Source organism: Vigna angularis, chromosome 6 (assembly GCF_016808095.1).
Source record: "Vigna angularis cultivar LongXiaoDou No.4 chromosome 6, ASM1680809v1, whole genome shotgun sequence".
Classification (NCBI taxonomy): Eukaryota; Viridiplantae; Streptophyta; class Magnoliopsida; order Fabales; family Fabaceae; genus Vigna; species Vigna angularis.
This window is the reverse complement of record NC_068975.1, coordinates 30832471-30860434: the sequence shown is the minus strand read 5'-3', so window position 1 is coordinate 30860434 and position 27964 is coordinate 30832471. Positions and strand designations below refer to the sequence as shown.

The 27964-nt window shown below is 31.5% G+C and overlaps 5 protein-coding genes across 10 annotated transcripts; 4 read left to right on the top strand and 1 right to left on the bottom strand.

Moving 5' to 3' along the window:
* The first annotated feature begins 999 nt into the window (after positions 1 to 999).
* On the top strand, positions 1000 to 2851 carry LOC108342370 (acyl carrier protein 3, mitochondrial). 4 transcript variants are annotated; one of them, XM_017580137.2, is made up of 3 exons: positions 1000 to 1146; positions 2116 to 2345; positions 2539 to 2851. In XM_017580137.2, the coding sequence occupies exons 2-3, from the start codon at positions 2151 to 2153 to the stop codon at positions 2725 to 2727; spliced, it is 384 nt and encodes a 127-aa protein (XP_017435626.1). In that variant the 5' UTR covers positions 1000 to 1146; positions 2116 to 2150; the 3' UTR covers positions 2728 to 2851. The 4 variants fall into 4 exon arrangements, with proteins under 4 accessions (XP_017435626.1, XP_017435627.1, XP_017435629.1 ...); XM_017580138.2 differs by having other exon boundaries at positions 2113 to 2345; XM_017580140.2 differs by lacking the exon at positions 1000 to 1146 and adding an exon at positions 1159 to 1247 and having other exon boundaries at positions 2113 to 2345.
* A 6801-nt stretch (positions 2852 to 9652) lies between these two features.
* LOC108342037 (nuclear transcription factor Y subunit B-3) lies at positions 9653 to 10625 on the top strand. The gene has a single exon (XM_017579740.2). It carries the CDS (start codon positions 9842 to 9844, stop codon positions 10400 to 10402), a length of 561 nt encoding a protein of 186 aa, XP_017435229.1. The 5' UTR covers positions 9653 to 9841; the 3' UTR covers positions 10403 to 10625.
* A 1899-nt stretch (positions 10626 to 12524) lies between these two features.
* Positions 12525 to 18058, bottom strand: LOC108340947 (nudix hydrolase 2). The gene is made up of 9 exons (XM_017578530.2): positions 17638 to 18058; positions 16129 to 16355; positions 15449 to 15514; positions 15175 to 15312; positions 14671 to 14748; positions 14541 to 14591; positions 14398 to 14432; positions 13850 to 13958; positions 12525 to 13434 (listed from the first exon to the last, which is right to left on the bottom strand). The coding sequence occupies exons 1-9, from the start codon at positions 17747 to 17749 to the stop codon at positions 13234 to 13236; spliced, it is 1017 nt and encodes a 338-aa protein (XP_017434019.1). The 5' UTR covers positions 17750 to 18058; the 3' UTR covers positions 12525 to 13233.
* Positions 18059 to 20331: 2273 nt separating this feature from the next.
* Positions 20332 to 22626, top strand: LOC108342148 (trihelix transcription factor GTL1). Of its 3 annotated transcripts, none has more exons than XM_017579863.2 (2): positions 20332 to 20864; positions 21757 to 22626. In XM_017579863.2, the coding sequence occupies exons 1-2, from the start codon at positions 20647 to 20649 to the stop codon at positions 22526 to 22528; spliced, it is 990 nt and encodes a 329-aa protein (XP_017435352.1). In that variant the 5' UTR covers positions 20332 to 20646; the 3' UTR covers positions 22529 to 22626. The 3 variants fall into 3 exon arrangements, with proteins under 3 accessions (XP_017435352.1, XP_052735707.1, XP_017435354.1); XM_052879747.1 differs by lacking the exon at positions 20332 to 20864 and adding an exon at positions 20899 to 21364; XM_017579865.2 differs by lacking the exon at positions 20332 to 20864 and adding an exon at positions 20903 to 21280.
* Positions 22627 to 27019: 4393 nt separating this feature from the next.
* Positions 27020 to 27707, top strand: LOC108342328 (14 kDa proline-rich protein DC2.15). Its single transcript, XM_017580086.2, has one exon. The coding sequence runs from the start codon at positions 27080 to 27082 to the stop codon at positions 27470 to 27472; it is 393 nt and encodes a 130-aa protein (XP_017435575.1). The 5' UTR covers positions 27020 to 27079; the 3' UTR covers positions 27473 to 27707.
* Positions 27708 to 27964: the final 257 nt, after the last annotated feature.

Genomic DNA, 27964 nt, shown 5'->3' with positions numbered 1-27964 from the left:
TTTTATTATATTGTAGATGGTGATAAAGAAAAACATGTTTCAAAAGATAAAAATATTATAAATTTATGGAAGACTCTAATATTATAAATTGACAAGTGATATAAAAATCATCAATATTAAAAACTTATTTACTCGTTTTTTGTACATGTTTTTGGATTACGCTTTTGGATTGTATGATATTTTTTTTAATTGTTTTTGGAGTTTAACATCATTTTAGAGTGACGTTTATTTAGAGTTGAATTAAAAAATTGTAAATTTTTAATTTAAAAAAAATTAAAATTAAATGAGCTAGTAAGTCAACCTGGTTAATTAAAATTTTTAGGTTGGCTTACTAAGTGACCAACACGTGATGATCGGAACAGGTCGAGTCGGGTTACCCATTTTGACAACTCTACTTTTGTCCAAATACATGTTTAAAAGTATATTTTGAAATTTTCAAGGAATTTAGTATCATTTATATTGAATTTTATCCGGTAAAAGTTAACAAAAGGAGACTTATGTTTCAAACAATGTTTTAAAATCTGAATATTTTTCATATCAAAAATTAATTTCAACTTTCAAAAGTTTCAAAATTTAGAAGAAAAAAAACTAAAATTTCCTTAATTTTTTATTTATTTGAACCGGCACCCTTGTTATGAGTAGTTCGTTTGACTTGAGCAACACTAATATAAGTTTATATCGTTCGAGATAAACCGACACCTTTATCTATTTAAATTATTATTTCTAAATTTAATATAGTCTACTACTTATACTTTTCATAATATGTTTTAAAAAATAAAATAATAAAAAAGAAACAAATGGAAATATTCATTTAATTAACCGAAGCCTTCCATATTGTTTCGTTTTTATTAAAATAATTTTTTATAATTTTTTATTAAATTGAGCACGTGTTTCAATGAGGCTATTTTATTTTATGGGAAAATACATTATTACTCAATAAAGAAAATAAAGTTAAAAGTACTAAATATTGTTAAAATTAAATAAAACGGTGCTGTCGTAGGATCGAAAGTGATAGAATATAGGAGGCTAGTAGGAGCGTGCGAGAGTGAGGTAGAGAAATAAAAGAGTGGCATTATATCAAACACCTACCCGACCACTTCATTTGTCAGCGTATCTGACAAAATCACAGCCACTGCGCCCAATCTCGTGAGTGCCCACTTTCCTCTCTTCCTCTTTCTGTACATTTTCTCACTTCCACTCACACTCGCTTTTCACTTGGTTGCTATTTGATGAATGCTATGCTGTTGGTAGGTTTAGCCTCTCTTAGTTTGTGATTTTATATGGAAACATGGTATAACATTTCAGGTGCATGTGTAAAGTTGTTTATAATCTATCCCTATCAAGACAGTTTAATGGAAACGAGTTGATGAACTGTGATATGCTGTTTGCAGTGTTAGTTTTGTGATGACCTTTGGCTTTTCTCTGGGAATTTCCCATCTTCCTTTACCCGGACGGAATATAATGAATACAGTTCCTGGTGCCAAGGAAATAGGGACAAGACAAACACCTTTCCTTGTGTAATTCTTGTATTGGTTCTTACCCGAGGGTGATGTTTTGTTTGACAAAAGACCTGGCTAATGGTGTTGGCATCTGAGAATTGACACCTTTTAAGTCGTAAATCATGTCCAGTCATGTATATAGCTTCTAGGATCCTTGCTACTCATAGACTATGGCTTAGGTCTGTTTAATTTTTCTCCTTGAACAGTAAATTGTGTTTCTGTGAAATTTAATTTACCATGTATTTGCGTTTTGTCTGATTTTGATGGGCCATACGTTTCAGTTTTGTGCTTGTAGTGTTATACACTTCAGAGTTTTCTTATCTTCAACTAACTATTTTAGGGAAAAAACTTATATGCAATTTCTTAGACTCCTTTGATGTTGTTCTTTAATCAGAATTGAAGTTAAACTTTCGTAATTTTCTTGATTGGAAAACAACTCAAAAGACACGTAAAAGTTTCATCTTATTTTTTCTTATATTAATTATATGGAAGCATTAGCAGTGTTTTGAATGAGAGGAAGGAGAAAAAGTCCTTTACTATCCTCACTTTAATAGTTTCACTCTTTAATGACGCTTCTATGTTCTGAAACTAATAATCTTGGATAACTTTGAAGTAGTGCTTGCGGTGCTTGGATCATTTGCGGGTTTGAATATGCAAATCATAAGGAAATCTATCTTGAATCAAGTGAATTTGAGGAGGTCAGCTGAAAGATGGCTTTTGGCTCGGGATGAAGGTCCGAATATGCAATTGAGATATTGGTGCTCTGCAACAGCTGCCAGTTCTGATCAAATACTGGACCGAGTAATTGCACTGGCCAAGAAGTATGATAAAATCAATGCCTCAAAGGTATAAGTTAATGGTCGATAGAGATTTGTCATTTTATATAGCTATGTTTAGTGCTGGATAATCCTTTTCTTTTTTCTGTTTTTACTATACAGATGTGAAAACATCAAAATATTGCTGAATCATCTTTATGCTGAGGAATAACATTTTGGGAAGTTTCAGATTACTTCTACAATTCCACTTGACCATTTTGTAGGTTACTGAAACAGCTGATTTTCAAAAGGACTTGAACATGGACAGCTTGGATCGAGTGGAACTCATCATGGCCCTTGAAGAAGAATTTTCTATTGAAATTCCTGATGAGCATGCTGATAAGCTTGCTTGCTGTGCTGATGTGGCGAAATACATAGCAGAGTTTGATCAGAAAAACGTGGAAAAGCCCTAATTTCCTAGCAATGTTTTGAGATATACATTCCAGTTTTTTTGGCTGATCTCTTTTGAGTCAGCTTAGTTACATTTATGCATACTATCTACAGTTTGCTTTATTGATTTTGAGGTAGTTATTGGTAGAATGTTTTTCTAGCCCGTAAGTATAGAGATCCCTAAGTTAGAGTATTCAATGTGTCTTTCTTTTCTTTGTGATCCCTCTTAGGCCAACTTGACTCAACTTAGACTTAGATTAACTCGGCTCAACTTGGTCTGAAGTAGACATGGCTCAACCTAAGTTGTGGCTTATCTTGACCTTGCTCGACATCACTTGGTCTTGATCGAACAAAGATCCAACTGAGCCTAACTCAACTCGGATGAATGCGAGTCGTCCCAACTTGGGTGAGTGTTGATCTACCCAAACTCGGCTCGACCTAGGACCAGACTGACTCAAATCGATTTGGGCCTAAGCTTACTCAGATTGACTTGAGTCCAAGCCAACTTGGCTCGACTATGCTCACTTGGGCTGACTAGAATCTACCTAATCTAGATTGGGGTAAGACTGACCAAGTCTTGATTAGTCCTGGATTGACCGGGCCTAGCCTAACTTGGCTGCACGTGGGTCGACCCCAACGTAGATGAATATGGACTTGTCTCGACTCGATTAAATGTGTGATTGTCCTAATTGGACTCGACCTGGGTTCTGGATGACTCATATCGACCTTGGACCAGGTTGACTTAGCCAAATTTAGCTTGGTCGGAATTTAACTCAATTGAGCTTGGGCCAATTCGACTTGATTAGACACGATAGACTCGACTTGGCTTGGATTGACCTAGTCTTGATTGAACTAGGACGAACATAGGCCTAGCCCAACTCGGTTGAGCATGGGTTGACCTAGACCCAAATGAACGTGGGCCTACCTCGACTTGATTGAATATGGACTTGGCCTGACTTGATTCAACCTGGGTCCAAACCGACTTAGCTCAACCTGTACTTAGACTAACTTAACTCAATCTAGATATGAGTCAACTTAATTCAATCTAGAGTAACTCAGCTTGACATGGTGCTAAGACAACTTTGTTCAACCTGAATGTGGCCAACTTGGTTCGTTTGTAGTTCACATCTACTTGGCTCAAGTTGGGCCTATACCATTGTTTCTAATTTAATTAGAAACATTGTTTTTCTTCTCACAAAGCATAATTTCTATTTTTCTAAAACGTGCAAGCTTCCTTTCTTTCTTTTCTTTTCACCCAATTAAACAATGGAGTACCAACTCTTGTAAATATGCAGCATCGGAACATTATTAGTCTGACTTAATTTGGGCAGTGCTGAGAAATACTTAATATGTATTCTACTTCTTAAACAAATTTTCTCCACAAAGCAGGCAAGGTCATCCTTGGTAATTTGCTTGCTACTCCGTAAAAATTTTGGCGGAAAATTATTTATATATCTTTAATATAAAATTTAAAGCAAAAATATATTTATTGGTTTTGAATAAGTTTTTTATACACTTAAAATCACCCACAAGCTTTAATTAATTTGTTCCTGATTTATATGATAATTTTTCATTTTGATTTTATCACTGGCGTTATTAGCAATCTTTTATTTTTATAACGTTAAGAAACCAGAACATATGTTCTGTTTCTATTTTGGACTGATTTTATGCCGAAATTATGGTTATTTGTGACTGTTATATTTTTATAACAAAAAACAAAAAACTATAAACCCCAACTTATTGCACTTTATTCACAGAGAGAAGTAAATTCAGTGATCTTAAAAACTTTGTTAATGCCCTATAAAGGAAGTGTTTTCTAATTACTGCAAATAACTGTACATATAGGAAGTCTAATCATTCGCATAACGGTTAAATTCGTTATGCGAATAAATTGCAACTTGAATCAGACTCTAGACCTCTCACATAGCGTCCCAGCTCGCTATGCGAGAACCTCAGACAGTGGCTCATGCTCCTCAAGCATTCCTAGAGCGAAACCCATTCGCTGTTCGAATAAAAAGAATAATAACCCCAAACCCCAACCAGTAGCATAGCGACTTGATTCGCTATGCGAATCATCAAACAGAGAGCAACCCTCTCAATCCATTCGTACAGCGCACCCATCCGTTGTGCGAATGCCTTGGCAGAGAGCATCTCGCCAAGGTGACTCGCTATGCAAATCCATTCGCACAGCGAGTCTGCATAATCTGTAGAATTATGCAACTCAACCACAACTTACCAATTCTACTCAATTTTCCCAACTTTTAACACTTCTAGATTGTTGTACAAACTTAATTAAACTTGACTAAGTGATTCTAAACATTCCTAACATCAATCTAAATTGTTTATGCACCAAATCCTACTCTAAAACCTCAATTTCATCAACTTAGAGACTCAAATTCCAATTTACCACTTTGAACCTGTTTTTGACCAGTTTGATGACTCAAACAAGTCACATATGACTTATCTAGACTACCTCAGTAGACCTTAACAACACTTGACCTGTAATACTCAAATTCACTACCTCAGTTCCTCTAAATTGACTTTAAACAAGCACAATTCACTCCACTTCCTACCTCATCACTACCACAACAGATTACTCACATCAAATACCTCCAACATGCACAATCACAACATTTAGATTCATCCAAAACCGTTCATCATCATCACACTGCAGTTTCACAAATCCATCCTTTCAATACATTCAATTCACATTACCCTAAAAACTAACAATTGAGTCTTAAACAGTAAAATACTACCACATTGAACATATATACAGATCATACAATAAATTAAAAACAGTAGCTAGCTCCCCTTACCTCAAAGATTAACAGTCCAGCTCACAGAGTCGCTCCAACCGTACCTTGCACTGCAAGGAAACTCAACAGAAACCTACAACTCACCAATTGGTGATAGAAAACAACTCTTAGAACCTAAATTGAGCTGAAAATTGAAGAAGAAAACTGCGAGACACATGCAACAGCACTGCTTTGCATGATTCAGAATCAAGAACAAGAGGAGAAAGGGGACAAACAACTTATCCGTTGAGGAACACGAAATTGATCGGTCAAGATCGAAGCCCTCAACGCCAGGATCGCCTAGGCACCTCCTGATCGTCGAACAGATAACTCAGTAGTGAGATAAGGTAGAGAGAAGTTAGAGAACTCAGAGGAATAGTATTCTAGAGAGATGAAATGTTCTTAGAATAATGAGACATGTTTATAAAAATCCTATTTATATTATAAGATTATTTTAAAGTAAAATAATATGTCTCATTATTTTAATACACCTATATGCTCTAATATCCTATTTTCTAAACTCTTACATATTTCAATCTAAAACAAAATAATTAATTAATATTTCATTTAATTGATTATTATAAAATGAACAATTTCACTTATAAGAAAAATAGTCTATGTAATCAATTAATGAGTTTATAATAAAGTCTTTAGAAAACATTACTTTTTTTATAAAATCATGCCCCTTACTTAGAATGCCCTTGATTCGTTTTAACTTTTGAAAAAAGAAAAAAAAAACTCTAGTTTTTAATTTAACTTTCAATGCTCATTGAAAAGTTATCATAATGATAATTCAGAGTTTGACATATAACAACACAATGTTTCACTTATACATAATCATCATTAACACATATTAATACTTTTTTTAGCCTAACTTATATCAATAACTTTATACAATGTGGACTTAAGAAAATAATAAATATATATAAAAAGTATAATTTGAATTGATCCTACCACGTGGCCAACGAAAACATGAATGTAATGTAACAAACGATTAAATAACTAAGATATATTTTATCTTCTTCTTCTTTCTTTATCTCGTGGGGACACCAAAGATCTCAGTCGAACCTTAATTTTGTCAAAAAGAAAAAAATTCGCATAGAAAATGTTTGCTTCCCTGTAACATCTTGTTGGACCCCTAGGTAATAAAAATGCTCATTCTCCTGTGTTTGTCATCAATGAAATTTAACAGTAAAATATGACATTTCTCCCAAATATTATCCTTTTCTCGGGTGAAAATATATAACGTTATTTCCTTTTTACTTTGATGAGAAACCAAGTCATTACTTCCCTGTTAGGAGTATCCAAATGAATTGAAATTACTGAATGAATCAGGCACACTGTTCGTTTAAATTGGATAGAAAAAAAATAAATTTCTAAAAAATTAGTTAAATTGAACTTAAATTACTTAATTTGCAAATTAAGTAGGTTGGAACAGAATAAGAAGGTCTTAAGGTTTTTATGAGAGAGGGTTGGAACATAATTAAAAATTGTTAAATTTTTAAAATAAAGATACACAAGAAGATTCAGTACTAACAATAATGAAGAAACTTATTTAAAGAATTATAACATATATTTCATTCATGATGGATATTTTGAGGAAGGAAATTCATTTTTACTTAAGGATCATACTTTTTATTATTAAAATTAATTATCAACTCTATACTATTAATAAATATTTCGATGAAAGAATTTATTAAAAAAATATAATATTAATAAAACAGAAATTAAATCAATTTAAGAAATTGATATATTCTTCAATTTAAAATCTTAAAAATATAAATCTATAATTTTTTTACTTTATATACTATTTAACTTTCTCAATTTTATATAATAGAATAAGACTCAAATTTTTACACAACAATAAAATTATAATTTTTTTAATTATATATTATTCATCTTAATTATTTATAATTGTGACAAATTTTTATCTTATTTTAAATTTTGTAGTTCTATTTAGATAGAATTTGATACTTTAGTTTTTCTATTGATTATTACTTTAATTTGTAATCATTATTTTATAATATATATTTTTTAAATTTTATTTATGGTTAATCATTGATGAGATAGGTAAATACAAGTCAATTTTCACTTAATTGCAGCTCCATTTACCATTCCTCAACATCAAAGCATCCCATTAGATTATGCAAATCATGCTGTAAGGAGTTAATGTGATGATTTATTTGATGAGTAGGGTGAGCTTAAGAATTGAAAAGTGGGACCCAAAATTGATGATAAGTGCCAGGTGGGTGAAGGTGCTGGAATGAAGAATTAAGGGATTTGTCTCATGCGTCACGCGCACCCCACACTCATCTCAATTCATCAATATCTCATCTCAACAACTTCTCATCAACTTCTCATCAACCGTAAAACTCACTCCGAATCAAAGCTCTTATCACATTAGGCGGCTCACACCATCTCTACAAGTTGATTGAATAATTTTTTTATACAAATTTTAGAGAGAAATAATTTATAAATTAGTATTAATTTTATTTAACATTGTAAAAAATCAACTAGTTCCTTTATAAATTAAAATCAATTTACATATAACCTAACTTGTGTTTTAATATTGTGAAATATATATATGATATTCTTTTAACATTTAAATTGATGAATTATTTTATTGAATATAATTAATTATATTTATAAATAATATTTTAGATTTTATTATTTTTGTGAGATTGGTATTATTTAAAAAAAAAACAGATAATATACATCGTGTTATTTAACATATAATTTTTTAAGCGTTGCATTCCCACTTTGTATTTCGAACAACATTAATTCTGCATGTCTTTCAATACTTCATAATTAAAACTTAAACTGAAAACATTTCAACCAATAGATTGCAGCTTTATCATCCTGCATTTTTTTTTCCATATCCTGGTCCATTCGAAAGTTATTAAATGTTTGAAAAAGTTAAATTGAAAATCGAAATCTAACAAATTAGCGAATTCAGGTAAAATAACGAAGTGATGCTTTTACATTAAAGGTTGAAAATGGAAAGAAGGAAAATTCTTATTTTTCCATTAAAGATTGACAAGTAGAAAGTTGAAAATTGAAACATTACTCATTTAGTTCATTGTCATTGTTTATACAAATAAATAAAATTTTCTGAGGTTTAAATATGTGTAATACATAGTCTCATTACAGGACCAAAATAATTAAACTAAATTAATAATATTAACTGTGAAACATAAAAGTTGTTCAAATCCAAGCAATAGTGTAACACCTACAAAATCAAGACAAACAATTTATTTAAATAATTATACATAATAGATTATTAAATGGTCGAAGTATGAATATTTGACAAAATTAATTAATTGTCCAATTTAATGAAATTTAATTAAGTATTAATAATTAGATTAGGAAGTACAATATTTTATTTTTTCCATAAAAAAGTATATAATTTTCAATTCATTAAATACATAATTGTTATTTAAATCATTATAAATTACAATTTTGTTAAATGAGAAAATATTACTACAGTAACATATTTTTGTTTTTAATTTTGAAAAAAAACCTGTTCATCATAGGGTAGGCTTGAAGTTTTTTGTTTTCTTCAGCCGATGGAGCCGTCCTACAGAAACAGCTTATAAGGTCTTCTTTCCTTTTGCCATAATTCAACGTCCACGTGGATCTTCATCTTTTTCCTTCTAATCCAGCGCTAATCATCAACCATACGCGTCAATTACTTAACCAATCACATAAACCAACGGCCACAAATTAGCCACGTCTCTTAACTATGTACACGCAGTAATAATTAAACATAATTAATTAACTCCAAATACCTTAATTAATCCAATTCTCCAATCCAACAAACACCCACTTCTCCCACTCCAACCCCCCATTTGCCAACCTTCCTTATTTAATCCTATCCTCTCCCAAATTAATTCCAATTACATTCACACTCAACCTTCTTCTCCACATCGTTCTCACTGTTCAATCCCAATTATTATTTTTAAAATAATATTTTAATACACACAAGATTTTTATATTCATTTAACAAAAATTCATTTTTTATGATATTTTTTGTTAAATGAATATAAAAATCTTAGATGTGTATTACTCTTTCTATTAATATTAATAATAATATATCTAATTTCATGAAGTACACATATTTATGTGAATAAGAGAACCTTATTTCAATCAAATAATTTTGTATCAGTTAATTTATTACAGTTGTAGTTAAGTGACGGTTAATTAATACTTTGTACGTATACATATACCTGTATTTGTGTGTGTGTGTGTGTATAAATAGAGAGAGGGGAGAAAAAAGGGTTATGTGTATATAATAAGTTTGTGTGTGGTGGTGGTATATATCTGTGTGTGTGAGAGTGAGGTCATGGCGGAGTCCGATAACGATTCCGGAGGTCAACCCGGAAACACGAGTGGAGGCAATGAATTCTCGGGGTGCAGAGAGCAAGACAGGTTCCTTCCGATAGCAAACGTGAGCAGGATCATGAAGAAGGCGTTGCCGGCGAACGCGAAGATCTCGAAAGAGGCGAAGGAAACCGTGCAAGAGTGTGTGTCGGAGTTCATCAGCTTCATAACAGGTGAAGCATCTGATAAGTGCCAGAAGGAGAAGAGAAAAACTATCAACGGTGATGACCTACTGTGGGCCATGACCACACTGGGGTTTGAGGAGTATGTGGAGCCTCTCAAGATTTACCTGCACAAGTATCGGGAGATGGAGGGGGAGAAAACTGCTATGATGGGAAGGCCACAGGGTGGTGGTGGTGGTGGAGGAGGTAGTGGTGGCGGTGATCAGAGGGATGAGGCTTATATCCATGGCCATGCTCATGGAGGTATGGTGCCAAACTCTATGATGGCGATGATGGGGCATCAGGGACACGTGTATGGATCTGGGAGTGCTGGATCAGCATCTTCTGCAAGAACTAGATAGTAGCAGGTTTATGCATGTGTCTGTTTAAGCTTAATTGATTCTATAAGATGATTATCATTATTTAAATTCGTATTTGTTTGGTTTTAGAAGCAGCTCCACCTTGTAATTTCTTGTTGAAATTTCGTCGTCGAGAATATAGACATTATATATCATGGATGATGGTGATGTGGCATGCACAGAATTTTTGTATTCTTCTTCATGTTTTTATGTCTATTTCTTTGCTGATCCTGGTATGGTGTTATATGGGTTCAGATTTTCTTTTTTCGAAGCAAAATACAGTAGGAAAAGGAGAAAAATATTTTGGCATTACTTTTAAATTAATTAGCAATTACTGCTGCTGCTTTATCTTTTCTTTTGGAGTAACAGATAATTGTTGCATGATATAGTGTTGTGTAGTGGTGTGTCATTTTTGTCTTCTAGTTTTCCAATTTTAAGAACTTGAATAATAATATATGAAGCATCTGTGTTACATTACCTTCCTTAATGATGAACTGACAAGGGGACAAAAAATCGAGAGCTAAACTAGTTTATATGCAACAAAATAAATTATTCTGTAAAAAGCTTCATATTTGAATGAGTATATGAAAAGGGTTTTATTAAAAGGGTTAAAGTTCACTTTTTTGATATATGTATACACAAACTTAAAAAAATAGTTTGTCACTATTAAATTAATAGATAAATATGTTGGTGAAATAAATGTTTAAGCAGAAGAGACAAAGGGACGTATCAAATGAGCTTTTGGTCACAGTTGACTACAAATGGTTTTCCCTGACTTTACCAATTCATCGGATTAAATAGCAAAGAGAACAATGATATCTTCTGTCTTCAAAACGATTTTCCTTAGAACATAGATTATGTTAAAAAACAACATAAATCGTATAAAACACACATTTTAAAGTAATAACGAATCTTTAAGAGCATGCATGGAATGTCTTTTATCTAATCTTTGTACTTCCGGTCTAATATGGAAAACCGTTTTGAAAAAAATTAACAAGTATTTAAGAGTTTAAAAAGTAAAATAAGATTATTTAATAAAATAAATAGTCTATGATACGAAACATATGATATTTATTTTATAATTATTTTAAGAGCACTTAAAAAAAGTAAAAAGTTGGTTATATTAATACATTTGAGACATTTCATGGCTCTTGTTTATATTAAGGATAACTCTTGTTAAAAATGGCTTACATTTCTACGCTCTTATTAGATTTGAGTGAGATATTTTTGCATGAACGTCCTTCGTCAAAATTTGAGTAGGATAAGGTTGTTTTATAAACTAGATTATCCGAACGTTTCTACAAATTGAAGTGAAGGAAAGCATGGTTAAACTTTGGCGCAAAGTGTAGACAAACATTGGAGCAGGAAAAAGAGACATGGGTTCCGTGTTATTCGGATTATTTGGCCTTTGCCTTAATCAGTGCTATCAAGTATCGATTTTTCTTGCCTCTGCTTTACACTTATTCTTCAATTCCACTATATATACATATCTAAAGAGACAAAGATGTTAGCATCACAATTCAATTGTTTAAACACGAAATTTCATATCGTATTGGTGAATTAATTGGCCTTTGGTCAAGGGAATGAATATATATGGTCCCTGAAAGGACGTTTTGGCCATTGATAATTGTCTTAGGTTAGATTCTTATGTAAAACAACAGTAACTAGGTGGAAATTGAAGCAAAAATCAATGTTAGAATGCCACGAGGGGTTGTAAATTAGATAGATTTCTTCCTTATGAAGAATTAGGGTTGTCTATTGACGCTTCAACTACATGTGAAGGCAGGGCCACACAAAAGTCTTTAATGGAATCTAATCTCAATGGATGATTGATTTTGTTACTTAGTCAAGATATTGGACGATTTGTTTAGAAAATTATTACAATATAGGTAAAGGGCTGAAGACTCTTTCTTCAAACATTTGTAGGGAAAGTGGAAAAAAATAACACTTGGTAAAACATATAAAAGGTAAATAAACCTAACTTCTTCACAATAAATTCACCATATCCAAAATGAAAATTAACATTGATTCATCTTTTACATGTCATGGTAAAATCCCAAATGCAAGTTTTATAAGCATTGATATCAATTATGCTGTAAAGGATACAATTTAAGTGAGGTTGGCATAAGATAAATGTCATTTCATCATATATAATCACAAAGTACTGACATCTTTCTGTAACAATACTGAAGTGTATCTTTCTAGTTTCACTAGATTGTACTGTATGATCTTCTTACACTGAATATACTACTATTCCTATAAACTCAATGATGACAAACTTATTTAAAGATTTTTTTTTGGTCTAACTCAGCATAAAAAATTAATGTTTGGAAAGAGGAGGAGCAAAACTGGGAAGTGATTGGTCCACTCCACTCAACATAGCTTTTCAGCAATTTGGAACTAATCAAATAATCTTGTGCACTGGACCAAATGTGCGCGCATGACAATCAGCACTAACAAGCTGCTTCCAAAGTCACGGATGATGTCAACATTCATGCAAGTTCTTTTATGATGTCTGCATGACTCCAAATAACTTGCAGTGCCATGACCATCATACACACAGTCACAGTCACTCACTTCTGTTGTATAGATCAATTTGAATAAACATTTACAAGTGTTTATTAAAGAAGAAAATATAATGCATTGAATGATCATGTATAGCGTGAAAAATGATCGTTTGTTGAATGTTAACTTTTTTTCTAACCATTCTTGACAGAAACTAAATTTTATCATCAATGAAATTGCTTTCAAATTTGGCTTCCCTGATGAAGACCAGCATGTTCACATAATGAATGATATAAAGTAATTGAATGTCCTTTAATCTGTGATGATGCTCAGGAAGAATAGGAGCTCTTTAAGGTCCCAGCATTCAAGTACAAATAATTCTTTTGATCAGAAAAGTTCGATGACGTAGATATAGGACAAAATCCAGAATATTGTCCACCCATCTTTGCCAAACATGTATCATTTATGTACTTCAAAAGCTCACTCTTTTGGACGAATGGTTGAGCTGCATATTCCTCAAATGGCATCCACTGCAGAAAATTAATCATAAGAACAATTGATATTTCTCTTTGTCTACAATGATTTTACATTTCCTTGGGATCCTTTTACAAAGTATAATTTATATTTAAAAATTAATATTTGTGGTCTCTATAGTTTGAAAAAAGTTAGCTTTTAGTTCCCTGGCTTAAATTACTTTTACCTAAATCTCATTAAATGAATACTTTGAAAGAAAAATAAACATATGATGTGATAAGTATGCAAAGTCAGAGTAGGTCGTCAAGTAAACGAGTTTCAATTACTTTGTTACATAGGTGTTTCCTGTTAATGCTTTAACTACTGGTTAGCATTTACCTTAGTCTTTTACTCTTAATAAGCATTGAACATTGTAAAAGATATGGAAAACAAACTATAATTACTGCTCGGCCTCAACAAGAATTCGCATACCTGTGCATCCAGTATCTCAAATCTCTGTCTTTGGATGTTAAAAGAAAGAGGCCGCAACATGCACACGAAGAATAAGTCTGACTTCTCAAAGAATGAATTATGACTTTGTCTGTCAATCGGATATTTAGATGAAACAAGAAAAGAATTCTCAGTCATCCATAGTACAGTCTCATCACAAGAATTCAGGAAACTTCAAAGAAAGAAATCACTAATTTATCAACAAGTTTTACAGTATATAAATATTTCAAGCATATTCTCCAATGATATAGCTAAAATGGATATGTTAACATAGGAAAACTAATCTTGCTAGACACTGCAAGACACAAAAATGGACCCTGCAGGTGTTGTATCAATGTGATAAAGAATTCCCTCATCCCCTCTAGGATTTTGGATAATGTGATGTTTCCCCTTCTTTCCTTAGTCCCTATTCCCTACATCCACGATCAGTGAGATCTGAAAAATTCTATCTTCTATTTGATGTCTCCAATATCAATCTAATAAACTTCCCATATTCAAATTGTTACAATATATTCATATAAACATGCTACCTGAAGGCTAATACTTCAACAAATTCTGACTCAACCTGAAAATTGAGAGACCCAGAAAAATTAGGCTTCGATACTAACACTCAAATAGATAACTGATTTCAGGACTAGCCACTTTTGATTGGTACAGCAATGAGATTACTTACTCCTGTTTCTTCTTTGACCTCTCTTACTGCTGCTACACAAATATCTTCTCCCTATATAGATTGAACGAGTAGATTATATGCACAAAGTTTAGACTTTTAGACCGTAGTGAAATATATCCAACACATCTACCTGATCAACAACTCCAGTAGGGAATTTCCAAATTCCAGTTCCTTGAAATAGTCCACTATTCTCCTGAACAACCAGGACCTAAGATCATGAAATAATTAAAAAGTGAAATGTTAATCGCCAATAAAATTAAGTTTTTCAGAATTCATATTACTAATGGAGACATTTTATTATTTTTTCAATGAAAATTCTGACAATGGACCTACCAGACAGAAACTGACAAAAACAAAAATAAGCAGGAGCAATGGGTCAGAAAATGAAGGGCCAAACTAAAATAAACAAAAGAAAATCTAAATTTACTAGCTCCTTTCTAGAACAGAATGCAACACATACACTGTAAGTTATTTTTCATCCTCATCTATGACATTATCATTTTATTCAGACACAGTAAAGGCATAACAATATTTATCAAAGATAAAACCCTCAAACAATAAGAGATCTCTTCCAATTAAGTATAAGCCTAATTATGAAGTTGCACTACATTGTGATAGATGGTGGGGGATAAACCTCTTGTTTTTCATTCATGACAAATGAACCAACCCCCACCCTGTGTGTGGCATTTGCAGGAATAGTACTTGGACTGTCAGGAATCCAATATACAAGCATTAAATAATTTGGTTCTGCATGATGATACCAAAACCCCTCCTGCATAAAAGTACACAGGAAATAATAGTTAATAAATAGAATTGATACCTGACAAATTTAATGGAACTCCAACTTTCATCAACTAAACTTATTAAACACAACCATTATGATTAAGGTAAGCAATAATATTAGTCACCTTAACTAAAGCTTCAACTAGACCGGCTAAACGAATAGGTAATTTTATCCAAACACCTTTCTTGCCCTGCATGACAATGTGGATTCATTAACTCATATAGTGGTGGATTCCAGATTCTCAGTACAGATAAAAATGCCCAAGTTTTGTTGCATATAACTGACAAGCTTATTAGCTCGTTTTGCAAAATAAAACAGACAGAAAAGTGAGCTTGCAACCATCCTTAAATAAAAAACCTTACGGCAAATTCAAAAGGAAAATAGTTCATATCTTAATCGCTAAACTAGGATTATGAAGGTCAGCTAACATTTTTTATTGAATAACCAACTAAACTTAACTAAAAGATAACGATCTATATACTTAATGACAGGTTAATGAAAAAAGAAGAAACTAAAATCTTCATGTGTGTGGCTGATGCATTCATTGACGATCAACATATACTATTTATTGCTAAACAAGGAAAAAAAAAGGAAGAAAAGGATTGCCACTACACGTACATGGAAATTATCTATGTATCTGGTTTGAGTGCTAGTATTATTTACTATGAGTCCCTAATCATGCATAGTTTTAAATGAAAAAGCCTTATGTTTTATTAAATAATTCACCAGTGTGTTTCGATCAATGGGTGACATCAAATATGATATATTAATAACGTTAAGCAACTAAATAGAAAGATTACCTACCAGCTGCCTCCAGTGAGAAACTGAAGCTCTAAGGACTTGGATAAATTCTGAAGAATCCATAGGATGATTCAGTTCCACAGTAACACCACCGTATTTATCATCAGTTGATGTTAGTAGCTTGATCTGTTGAACTTGATCTTCTGCGGCAGTTTCTGAGGCAATTGCAGATGAAATTGTTGAAGTTGACTTAGATAGTATAGAAAGAGTGGTTGCCGCTCCAATCTTGACTATTAAGGAAAAGTGAGAAAAAGTAACTTTAGATTATTACAATTAATCATTCCTTATAACATGGGAACAGAATCCAGTGTAAACAAAAGATTAGCATTCCTGACAGCCAACCTTTTCCCAACTGATTGGGAAAAATATACAACCAAACCTTTATAATACCATATGTGGATGCATGAATTACTCATTTCAAATTCAAACTGAAACTTATTAAGAGTTTTGAACAGTTAAGCAGCATGAAGAAAGTAATTTTCTGAACGAGTAAATTTGTTCAATCTCCCTACTATTTTCATCATTTTTCAGTTACCTCAGCCAATGTAGAAACCGACCGACGATGACCTTTGGATAGGACAATTTTGGGAAAAAAAATCAAGAAAACCAAGTTGAAGTAATCATCCATTGGGAATGTTGCAATTTGTAAAAAACTCACTAACAGCATGTTTGGTCACGCGTCTGCCATGCAATTTTTTTAAGTCTAGTGAAGCTACTAGAGATAGCTTTGGCATCTGTGACATTATTTTTTTTGGCTCGAATATATATGTCCAAAAATACTATAACTGTGGAGAATATCAAAAGCAGACAGCCACTCTTAATTGCAGAAAAATTGAGTGAATTGTGCCACAAAGAATTTGCTGATTCTATAAGCTAAAATAGGCTATATACACACACATATAAATAGATGTACACACAGAGACACACATAAATGTATAAATACATACAAACACATACACTAATTAAAGGTTTACCCTGTCATATAATCGCAAACTGATATGTACGATAGTGTTTTTCCTGAGAATATCTTTTGACTGATGTCAATAGTACATGAAGATTATATTAATGCATGTATACATGTGTTCATGAATCGGGAGGATATTGGTGATATACTATAACAATATATCATAACAACACTCCTCATGATACAGGAGACCCCAAAACAATGTGCAATAGCAAGCCATGCAGTGAGGTCTACCCGGCAAATGCAGATCCAAAACGAAACCATCACGATCAGCTTGTGTGTTTGGCCTAGTTATTAGTAATATTCAATTCAGGATGTAATAATTAAATAAGATTATCACTAAATAATACTAAAAATATAAAGAAAAAAAAAACAGACACGCCCATTGGAAGTTGGAACCAATGAAAAAAAGGCTAAATCTTGCCAGTGATAATATAAACGATACCCAAAAGCGAAAAGAAACAGAATTGGAAACCGGGTCAGTGTTAATCCGACAAAGCAAAAAATAATAAGGTGGTTTGGTTATTTGGTTTGAGTTGAAAACATACCTCTTGAAGTTGGTCTTCTCCCTTGAGATGTGAAACGCTGAGCACTTGTAAGATAACGAGGATTCCTAGCTGAGGAAAAGAGGAGTGAGAGCTTGGGCAGTGATCTGAGCATGTTGTTAATGTGCGACAGTGAATCCAAACCCACAACCACAGAGAATACGTTATCGTAACATATGTCTGCTTAATTAATTATTGGGTTTAGCAGGACAAGTAACGAAGCTGCGAATACGTAAGGATCTGAAATTACTAAATCAAAGTTTGCGTCAAAAATTAATGGAGTCAGATTGGCGTGTTATTTGTGTTTGTGAGAAGAAAATTCAAAACTGAAACCAAAAAGGCATTCGAAATAGCAGAATCTCCATGGAAGGAAGGGAAGCGGTGGAGAAGTTGACACGCAAGCATGGGATACCCTCGCCGTACAAATCAAAAGATCACACCGTAATTCAGTTTGAGAGCTCATTTTTTGTTTTTTTTTTTGGAGTAAATTACAATTTTGTTTTCTCCAATTATATTTTTTAGTTCACAAATTTTAAACATTTTCATATTTTTCAATTATTGGTTTCTGATAATCTTTTAATTCAATTAATTATATAATTTTAATAGCATTTTAACGGAATAATATACTAAATCAAAATTATGAATTTTAAAAAGCTATATATTTAAAATAAATAAAAAAACTAAAATTGGGATCAAGAAATAAAGGAGAATCATTGCAATATAATTATATAATATAATAATGTTATTATTATATATTCAACTTTTAGTCAATATTTTTATCAGGAATCGGTAAAAGAAACTATAATACAAAAATCAAGTTATTTTTCGATATTGAAAGGTTAAATTAAAGAATGGTGGTTTAGTTACATCTTATTTGTAGAAGAATATGTAATTTTTTTATATGAACTAATTTTCAATCTAGCTTATTTAGAATCGGGTTTTTCGGTAGTGATTTTTGGTGAGCTGTTATTTATTATTTTGTGTTTCAATATCATTAGTTAACACTTTTTATTATTATATTGTAGACTGGGATAAAGAAGATGTTTTAAGAGAGAAAAATATTATTAATTTATTCATTTAAAATTCCAATATTATAAATAGACAAGTGACACAAAAATAATTCATATTAGAAACTTATTTGTTCACATTTTATGCTTACTTTTTTATTACATTTGAATTGTCTTTTTGAAGTTTAACATCATTCTAGAGTAAAATTTATTTATATTTGAATTACAAAATTTGTAATTTTTATTAGATTTGAAAAAAAAAACTTGTAATTAAATGAGTCAGTAAATCATCTCATTTAACCCACCAATCTGTGGTGGGTCAAACTAGGTTCTTATAGCTTGTTAATAAATGAGTAAGGTTTGGTTAATTCACTAAGTGACCAACCCGTGGTTGATCGAGTCGAGTTACCTGTTTTGACAATCATTCTTGTTTGAAATACTGTTCCATGAAAGATTTTTAGAAAAGTTTGTCATAGTTGTTTAAATTGTGATTCTTTTCCTTTGAAATAAATGAAATTAATGTTTGCACTTTTGTAAGAAAATCATTCTAGTAATAAATTAACTAATTTGACTTTTTTCACAAAAAAACATCTAAGTAATTTAATGTTTTATTTAATATATATTTTTTATATTTCTTTTCATAATACTTAAAATTTATTTATATTTCGTGAAGTATAAATGTTTTCAATAATAAGTTTCGTGTGTTCTTCTTTTTGTTTTCATTTTTTTTATTTTAATAAAGTTTTATGTGTATGTCTCCATTTTTGTAACAATATGGATGCAATGAAGACGATGAAGATGATGAAATTGGTAATGTTGACGTAAATGAATAGTATGATGGTGGTGGTGTGGAGTTTGCAGAGTTTAAATTAGTGGTGTGTGAAGGAAAGAAAGAAGGAGATGAAAGGATGGTGTAAGAAAGGAAATAGAGTTGAAGTGGAAACGAAGAAAAACTAGACGAAAAATGAAAAAAAAAACAAAAAACAAAATAAATAAAAATTCAAGATGCTAGTAAATAAAAATAAATAAACCAAATAGATTGCAAGATTTTAAACAAAAGCAGAACGTAATTAAGAAAAAGAAACATTAAAAAGCAATTTAATATTTGCCAAAGTAATAATTACATTTTGTTTTATATGAATCTGAACCTAACATCCATTTGTATGTAACTATGAGCTTGTGATTCAAGCTCTAAAATAATTTCTATAAGCACTTCTTCCACAACTACATAAGCGTAGCGAAAACTTCGTAATCAATTTTTTAATAAAATTTTATTGTGAACGCATATGGTAAAATTATGAAGTTATAACACAACCTTATTCAGCAAAATAGCGGTTAACTTTTTACATTTAATATCCAATTATATCTTGAATTACTTTCTGTATACAATAAAATAGGTAAGATAAAAAAGGAAAAAACTCAGTTTAGTATGATGAAAACATATGAAAACCAATCATTTTCCTCTAATGAAGAGTTTTACGGGGATAACAATAAAGGACCCCAATTTACAAAGCAGTCTTATTTTAAAATAGGCTAATTTTTTTAACTACAAGGCAAAATTGAAATATCTTTAGCCGACATCTTTCTACCGACACAAGATTTGAAATTCAACGGCAAGTCTCCGGTTTTTACTATAATCCAAATATATAAACTGTGCACTAAATATTTAACTAGCAGTGAAAAAATATTATTATAATCTTTTTCTTCAACAAGCATGCTTTTATTTCAATTAAAAAGGATAAGAAGTGGAATGTGTGTCTTGCAATCGGTGAATCAGACATTAGACATAGCTAAAATAAGACAACATTTTGGGCACATTAGAAGTTACAACTTACAACAGTAGGCATGTGGTTCATTTCACTTCTTCGTAGTTATATTCTAATTTACCAACAGAGTAACGCAGTAGTCATTTTACTTACCAACGAATAACCATTCTCCTTCACTTTTCACCTCTTCTCAAAACCCTCGCGCCGCTATTTTTTTCCCTTTTTTTTTTTACCATTTTATGGACCTCTTCGCCGCCGATCACTTCCCCGTCCCCGACCACGTCGCTCCATTTCCCGATTCCGGCGACCTTCTATTCCCTGCCGACCTCCTCTCCCACTGCCACAACCCCCAGAAGCTCCGCCCCATCCGGTCTCTTCCCTCCGCTCTCAATGCCCACCCTCGTCCGCCCGATCCGATTGCCTCCGGGTCGGGTCACACCCCGAGCCAAGAATCTGAGTGAGTCCATTTCTCTTCTCCCATCTCCACCTCTGTTTTTCTCCTTTTTTTTTTTATCTAATCAATTATTAAAAGATCCCCTTTTCTCTCTTCCGTTATTTTTAATTATTAATTCGATTTGAATTTGTGTGTCTTTATCTTTTATTTTTATGCTTATATTATACCCTGTCTTTGCTGAATGGGGGCGGAACGTACAACCAATAAAGTGATTTCCTTTTCTATTATTTTAGTTAATTGAAAAAAGATTGTGATTGGCGGTGGTTGCAGAGTGTGTTGCTTTTTTGACGAGTGTTTGCGATGAGGTGTTAGGCACGAACTTGTTCTTAGAATATGTTGCATTGCAGTGTTGTCCATTTGATGCTATGAGCTCTGTGTTGCGTCTTTATGAGAGAGAAAGAGACTGAGCCCACAACTTGGTACTACTATACATCATTCTTTTCTGATTCGAGAATGCTTTGGTTTGTAGCAGTGTGCTTTTGGTGGATGAAAAGAAATGCATTGTACGGTGTATTATTATTTTTATAGTTGGGTCAAGAGTTATGTTTTATCTGCACACAAGTATTTGTAGTATATAGAATGTTCTGTGTGGTAATTGAAAAACAAGGTCTTGTTGGAATGAAACCATTTTCCCGAATGATTTAGCAACCCCAACTATTGATAATTTGTTACCCTTTATTTACTAACCCGAGGTGAGTCTGGTGAAAGGGTTAATCTCTTGTTACATGAAAAATCAAGGTTCAGAATTTTACCAAAAGAGGTGTGTTTCATTTAGTACCTGAGAGTGTTTCGAACAAGATTCACTCTGACACATGTGTGAAATCAAAACAGTCTTTCTTGACAGGTTTAAGATTGGTTTGGACTGCTCTTTTTGATTTGTTCTTCCTTGTTTCAGCTCGGCTTTGGATGCGGAGGATGAAGAGGAGAATGATGACAATTCATCAGCAAGCCCTGAAGGAAATGGTCCTAGAAAGAGGAGAAGAAAGACGGTGAGAAAGCTTGAAGGTTTTGTGAAGAATTTGGTGACAAAGGTGATGGAGAAGCAGGAACAGATGCACAAACAGTTGGTGGAAATCATAGAAAAGAAGGAAAGGGAAAGGATAAAGAGAGAAGAAGCTTGGAAGAATGAGGAGATGGAGAGAATTAGAAAAGAGGAAGAGGCTAGAGCTGAAGAAAAGTCTCGCAGTTTGGCCCTCATATCCTTCATTCAGAATCTGTTGGGCCACGAAATTCAAATCCCCCAAGCAGTAGAAGCATGCAGCAAAAGAGAAGAGGGTGAAGTTGAAGTGAATGCTCATAAAGAATTTAATAGTGATCATAGTAAGAGTAGATGGCCAGATGTTGAAGTGCAATCACTTATCACAGTGAGAACTTCATTGGAGCACAAGTTCCGTTTCATGGGATCGAAAGGGTCAATTTGGGAGGAGATATCTGAAGCAATGTATGCATTGGGCTATAATCGGTCTGCAAAGAAGTGTAAGGAGAAGTGGGAAAACATCAACAAATACTATAAAAGGACAATAGGGAGTGGCAAGAAGAGGCGTCAAAATAGTAAAAGCTGCCCTTATTTTGATGAGTTGGACATTCTGTATAGAAACGGCCTCCTAAGTATTGGAAATGCCTTGAGCAATACCACTGATGCTCCCCAGATTGAACAAAAGGAGTAGAGTGAAATTTCAATACTACTTCATAGTCATAGATACGGCTTATGTATAACTTCTTTCACTTCAGTATTTATTTAGCCATTCTTCTTTTTAGTCGACAATATACAATCCTTTAACTCTGCTCTTAAAATTTTAAATATGAAGCTCATTGGAGTTGCGTTGAAATTGGAGTTTCAAAACAGTATTCCACAGATATACTTTTAATATCAGCAAAGCTGGTTTTCCGCATACTTTTTCATAACTGCAAGTTGTTAATCTTGATCTCAAAAACAGTAGAAAAATTGACAGAGTACTGTTATATGATTTCTCCTTCATTATAAAGCTGTATAATTATAAGGTGAAGATTTTCAATGAGTTTTCACGGGATAAACTCTTGTTGATTAAACAAGTTTATTTTTTCTGTTTCTCAATGTGTGACAAATTACGTTTTAAAAGTAACATTTTGCCAGATTTAACACGAGGAGGTCACAATGGACTAAAATTTAAACTTGTATATTTATTTTTATAATATGTTGTGTTGTGTTGCGTCAAATGATTTAAAATTTATTGTTTCTTACTTCTAGTAGTTGTATATTGTTTATGGACTTAGTAGGATATTATTATGTAAATAAATGCTGAAAGAATCTGAAACTTTTGCATATCTAAAGTGATCAATTTAAGCCATAGACTTTGCAGAACTAATGTGATTAGCAAGAATTAAAGTTCATTTTTAATGTGGATTATGTGGACAAGTTTGTCACATAATGGAGATTTATGCCACGCTTAAACTAATTATCCACCTATCTAACTCTTATCGTGAGATAAAATTATTTAGTTCAGAGTGTACAAAATTACAATTACTCTTATATTTATTATTAAAACGTTGAAGGATTTAAATAAGTTATTTTCAACTTTTTTTTACACATTTTTTATTAATTGATTTGATTTTTATAGAATTAAATATGTTTTCATCTTTGTCTCAGTTAAAACTAAAATTAATTTTTATTCAAAATTTTGACCCAGTTTAATATCTCAATTTTAAAAACATGTAAAATTTAATTTTTTTAATCAAATTTTGTTAAACTTATTTAAATTTTAAATGCATTAATAAAAAGATACATTTAAAATACTATATAAATTTAATAAAATTAAGTTAAAAAAACTAAATCACGTATTTACATAATTTTGAGGGAATAAATTAGGCTAAAATTTCAAATCATAACTAATTTTAGTTTTCATTCTCAAGTAAAAATGTATTTAACCAATTTTTATAATATAAATAAATTTTATATATTTGTCATTTAAACTTAGCATAAGCCATAGAGCTGAACTTTCCTCCTTATGTAAAAATATTACTATGATAGGATTGTAAAGAAATGTTTTCAACTTAAATAAATTTATGCTAAATTGAACTGTATAAAAAAAACTATTTTAAATAAAAGTTACGTATCCTAAACTGTTATATTACTTTGTTCTTAAAAATAGTGTTGTCTGACTTGTAATCCGCGAGCTAACTCAATCCATCACAGGTTTGAGTTGGGTTGGATTTGAAAAAAATATAATTATTTTTATGCGGATTAGTTTTCAACCCGATTCACTTAGAACCCAACTCATCCGGATTAAATCTATGGTGAGCTGGGTTGACTAACCAGGGTTGAACCATGGCGAATTGGGTTGGCTCACCAACCCACTTAATTTAATTTAATTATTTATTATTTTGTGTTTCAATATTATTAGTTAGTTTTTTTTATTATATTGTAGATGAGATAAAAAAAAATGTTTCAAGAGAGAAAAACATTATAGATTTATTTATTCAAGATTCTAATATTATAAATGGACAAGTGATACAAAAATTATCAATATTAAAAATTTTGTTTGCGTTTTGTGCTTATTTTTGGATTAAGCTTGGATTGTATGATATATATTTTTTATTTTGAATTGTCTTTAGAGTTTAACATCATTTTAGAGTGAAATTTTTTAGATTTAAATTAAAAAAATTATAACTTTTTTTATTTTAAAGAAAACTTATAATTAAGTGAGTTAGTGAGCCAACCCGTTTAACCCACAAACCCGTGGTAGATCGAGCCGGATTCAAAAAATTTTCGGCTAATAAATGAATCGGATTGGGTTGACTCACTAAGTAACGAACTTGTGGTGGACCGAGCCGGGTTATCCGTTTTGACAATTCTACTTAAAAAATAAGTTGCTTGTGAATACAACTATTTTAATTAAATTAAATTATAACGTATAATATTGAGAAATATTTTAAAATAAAATTAATTCATATAGTTCAAATGATTTAGAGTTTTTTAATTTACTTTACTCAGTATCACTTTTAAAATTTAATTTAGTTTTAGAATGATTAATGCAATTCATGTGTTTTGTGGAATCAATGGTAAAGGAGAAACCTACTTACTATAATATATCATGGATGAGGGGGCAAGCGATAATTCCAAATATAAGTGTTATTAGTAAGCTTGGAATAAAAATTAACTTAAATTCTCGTTAAAGCTCTCTCGGTAGCCTTTCAAAGCTTGGAAGATATCATGGAGGAAAGACCCATGATTACCAAGGGAAGAGTAATTTTATTTATTTATTCTTTTTACAGTTTTATATAACTAAAAAGTTTTTATAATTGTTTAAATATTGTCTGAAACTTAAAGTCTTTATCAAAGATTTATTTTTAAAATTTAAATTAAAAGAGAAAAATGTACTAAAATTATCCTTTACCTCAATTTCTAAATCATATAAAACTAAGCGTAATGAAATTTGAAAGGTATATATAAACCATTGTAGATATATTTAAGAAGATCTTATGATACTACTTTACTTTTTATACTCTAGATAAACTTTTCTTTTTATACTTTAGACAAAATGAATAAACTTTTCAACTTATATACTTATAAAAAATAAGTTAGTAAATTGAACTTTTTATATATGATAAGTGTGAAATTAGGTTAAATTATTCGGCAATATAGGTAAGTTTTTACTAGATATGTGAAGAATAGTAAAGTGAAATTAAAAAAATTATGTATCATTCAATGATAGTTGAATTATTTAAAATATAAAAATGGGTAGATTGAAAAGGTATGCTTTGTGATGCTATTTTTAACCAATAAATCATGTACGAAGACCTATATAGAAGTAATTAGAAATGAAAAGAAACTTATTTGCTGAAATATGTAAACCAATGTTCACGTGTTATGATACGACAAATATATGTGACATAATACTTCATTTCTTAATTATATAGTGACATTCATTGGAACCTCTTTATGAGAAAAATAAAAATAAAAAAACAGTGAACATATTGTTAGTGTGTTTGGTGGGAAAGTAAAGATTGAGCAGTTACATGTGAAAGCTTATCTCCATGACGTATATAATTTGTCTGTTTTATAAACATTATAGTTATTTCAGTTACATATCATACATAAAGAGTTTGATTTTATACGCTATTGATATTAATACCAAACAATTTCTTTTATAATTGATTTTAGATTTTATTAAGTATAATTTTTAAAATAGCTATTTGAAAGTCAAATTTCAATTATAATCTACAATTGAATTACAAAGGTCTTTCTATTATTAATGTATTTTGATTAATGATCTTTATTTATAAAAATTAATTACAAATATTAAAAAATTTGCAATTTGCAATAATTTATTCACATTATTCAACCAAATTAGCAATAACCTTAGTTAACTAATTATATGTAAAAATACAATACTTTAGTACACACAAAGGAAATACTTACTTGTTCAACCAGATTAATACTTAAAAAAAAAAGCAGGAAAGATGGGGAAGGGCTGGGTGTGTGAAAGCATATAAAGACACTCAAAAGCATATATATATATATATATATATATATATATATATATATATATATATATATATATATTTTCAAGCAAAACTCTCAGTAATTTTGAAATTCGGCAGAGAAAATTAAACTACAGATTAATAAGATTCACTCTGTATTAAATGAGAAAGGAAAACAAAAAAAATTAAGAGATAAATTTCAAGTTTAACTCAATTCTATAAAATTGATTTATAAGATGAGATTATAAATTGACTTTATCTTTAGTGAGTGAAATAATATGTCTAACAAAAAACAAATATGGCTTAGATAGATTCTAAATTGACATTTTAAGTCTAACTCAACTTAACAAAACCGATTTATAAAATAAAGTTTGGATTTATTTACATATTATAAATTTGTCTTATATCATTTCGAATAAGTGAATGATGCATAGTTGCTTGTGATTAAGTTGATGGAGTTATTATAAGATTGAATCCTTATGACAATTTTGTCTTATAAAAGAAAAACAAAATGAGTAACTGTTCAGTTTTGTTGCTACATATGATCCCATATGATCCCTCGTGTTGCCCAGCCAGGGTGCCAGCTAGAGAAGCATCTCAATTATAATCAAAGGTTCACGGGTTCTCCTAACTACTAATTTAAAACAAATACACCAAAAACCACTAAATTAGTTACCTATAAAACCCCCCTCACACTTCTCTAACATTCACCAAATTTATTACTTTTCTTTTCTGTGTTATATCCTTAGTTTAGTGAAATGGCTTCCAAGGGCACTGTTGCATCAACCTATGTTGTTGCTCTACTCCTTTGTCTCAACATGCTTTCCTACACCATGGTGAGCTCAACCTACATCCCTGTAATCCCAGACCCATCAGTGCCCTACCAAAAGGGTGCATGTCCTATAGATGCACTTAAGTTGGGGGTGTGTGCTAACGTGTTGAACTTGGTCAATGTTAAATTGGGGTCACCACCAACCCTTCCATGCTGCAGTCTGATTAAGGATCTGGTTGATCTTGAAGTTGCTGCATGCCTCTGCACTGCCATCAAAGCTAACATCCTAGGCATCAACCTTAACCTCCCAGTTTCCTTGAGTCTACTTCTCAACAACTGTGGAAGGAAAAGCTCCAACATTGGTTTCCAGTGCCCTTAAATATATTCATCTCTCCTTCAACATATTCCACATGTTGTCTTCCTCGTATTTCGTCTACGGTTGTTTTGTTTCTCTTTTCAATTGTTGTGCTCCATGTACTATTTTTTTTGGTGCTTCCCATGCGTCCTATATTCTCACTCTTTCATCATCCTCGTCGTCACCATCTTTGATTGCATGTGTAGAAGCTGTGCTACCAATAATGTTATGGGACTCCTATTTTAGGAGAAATTTGTCATTTGGCTTGAAGCATGTTTTGAACAGTAACCTAAAAAGCTTTGTTTAAGGGTTAGTTGTATAACAGGTTAAATTTTCTATATAGAAAATGATTTGATTGAAAAGGTTGACAACTGTTGTTTATATTTGTGCGAGCAAATTGCATTTTACTCCTATAATTTTAACTCAAGAAAGGAGAGTCGAGAATTAAAGACGTTTTTAGGAAATTATGAAATCGGAGATAGAGAATGATGACAAAAAATAAAGTCTATTGAGTAA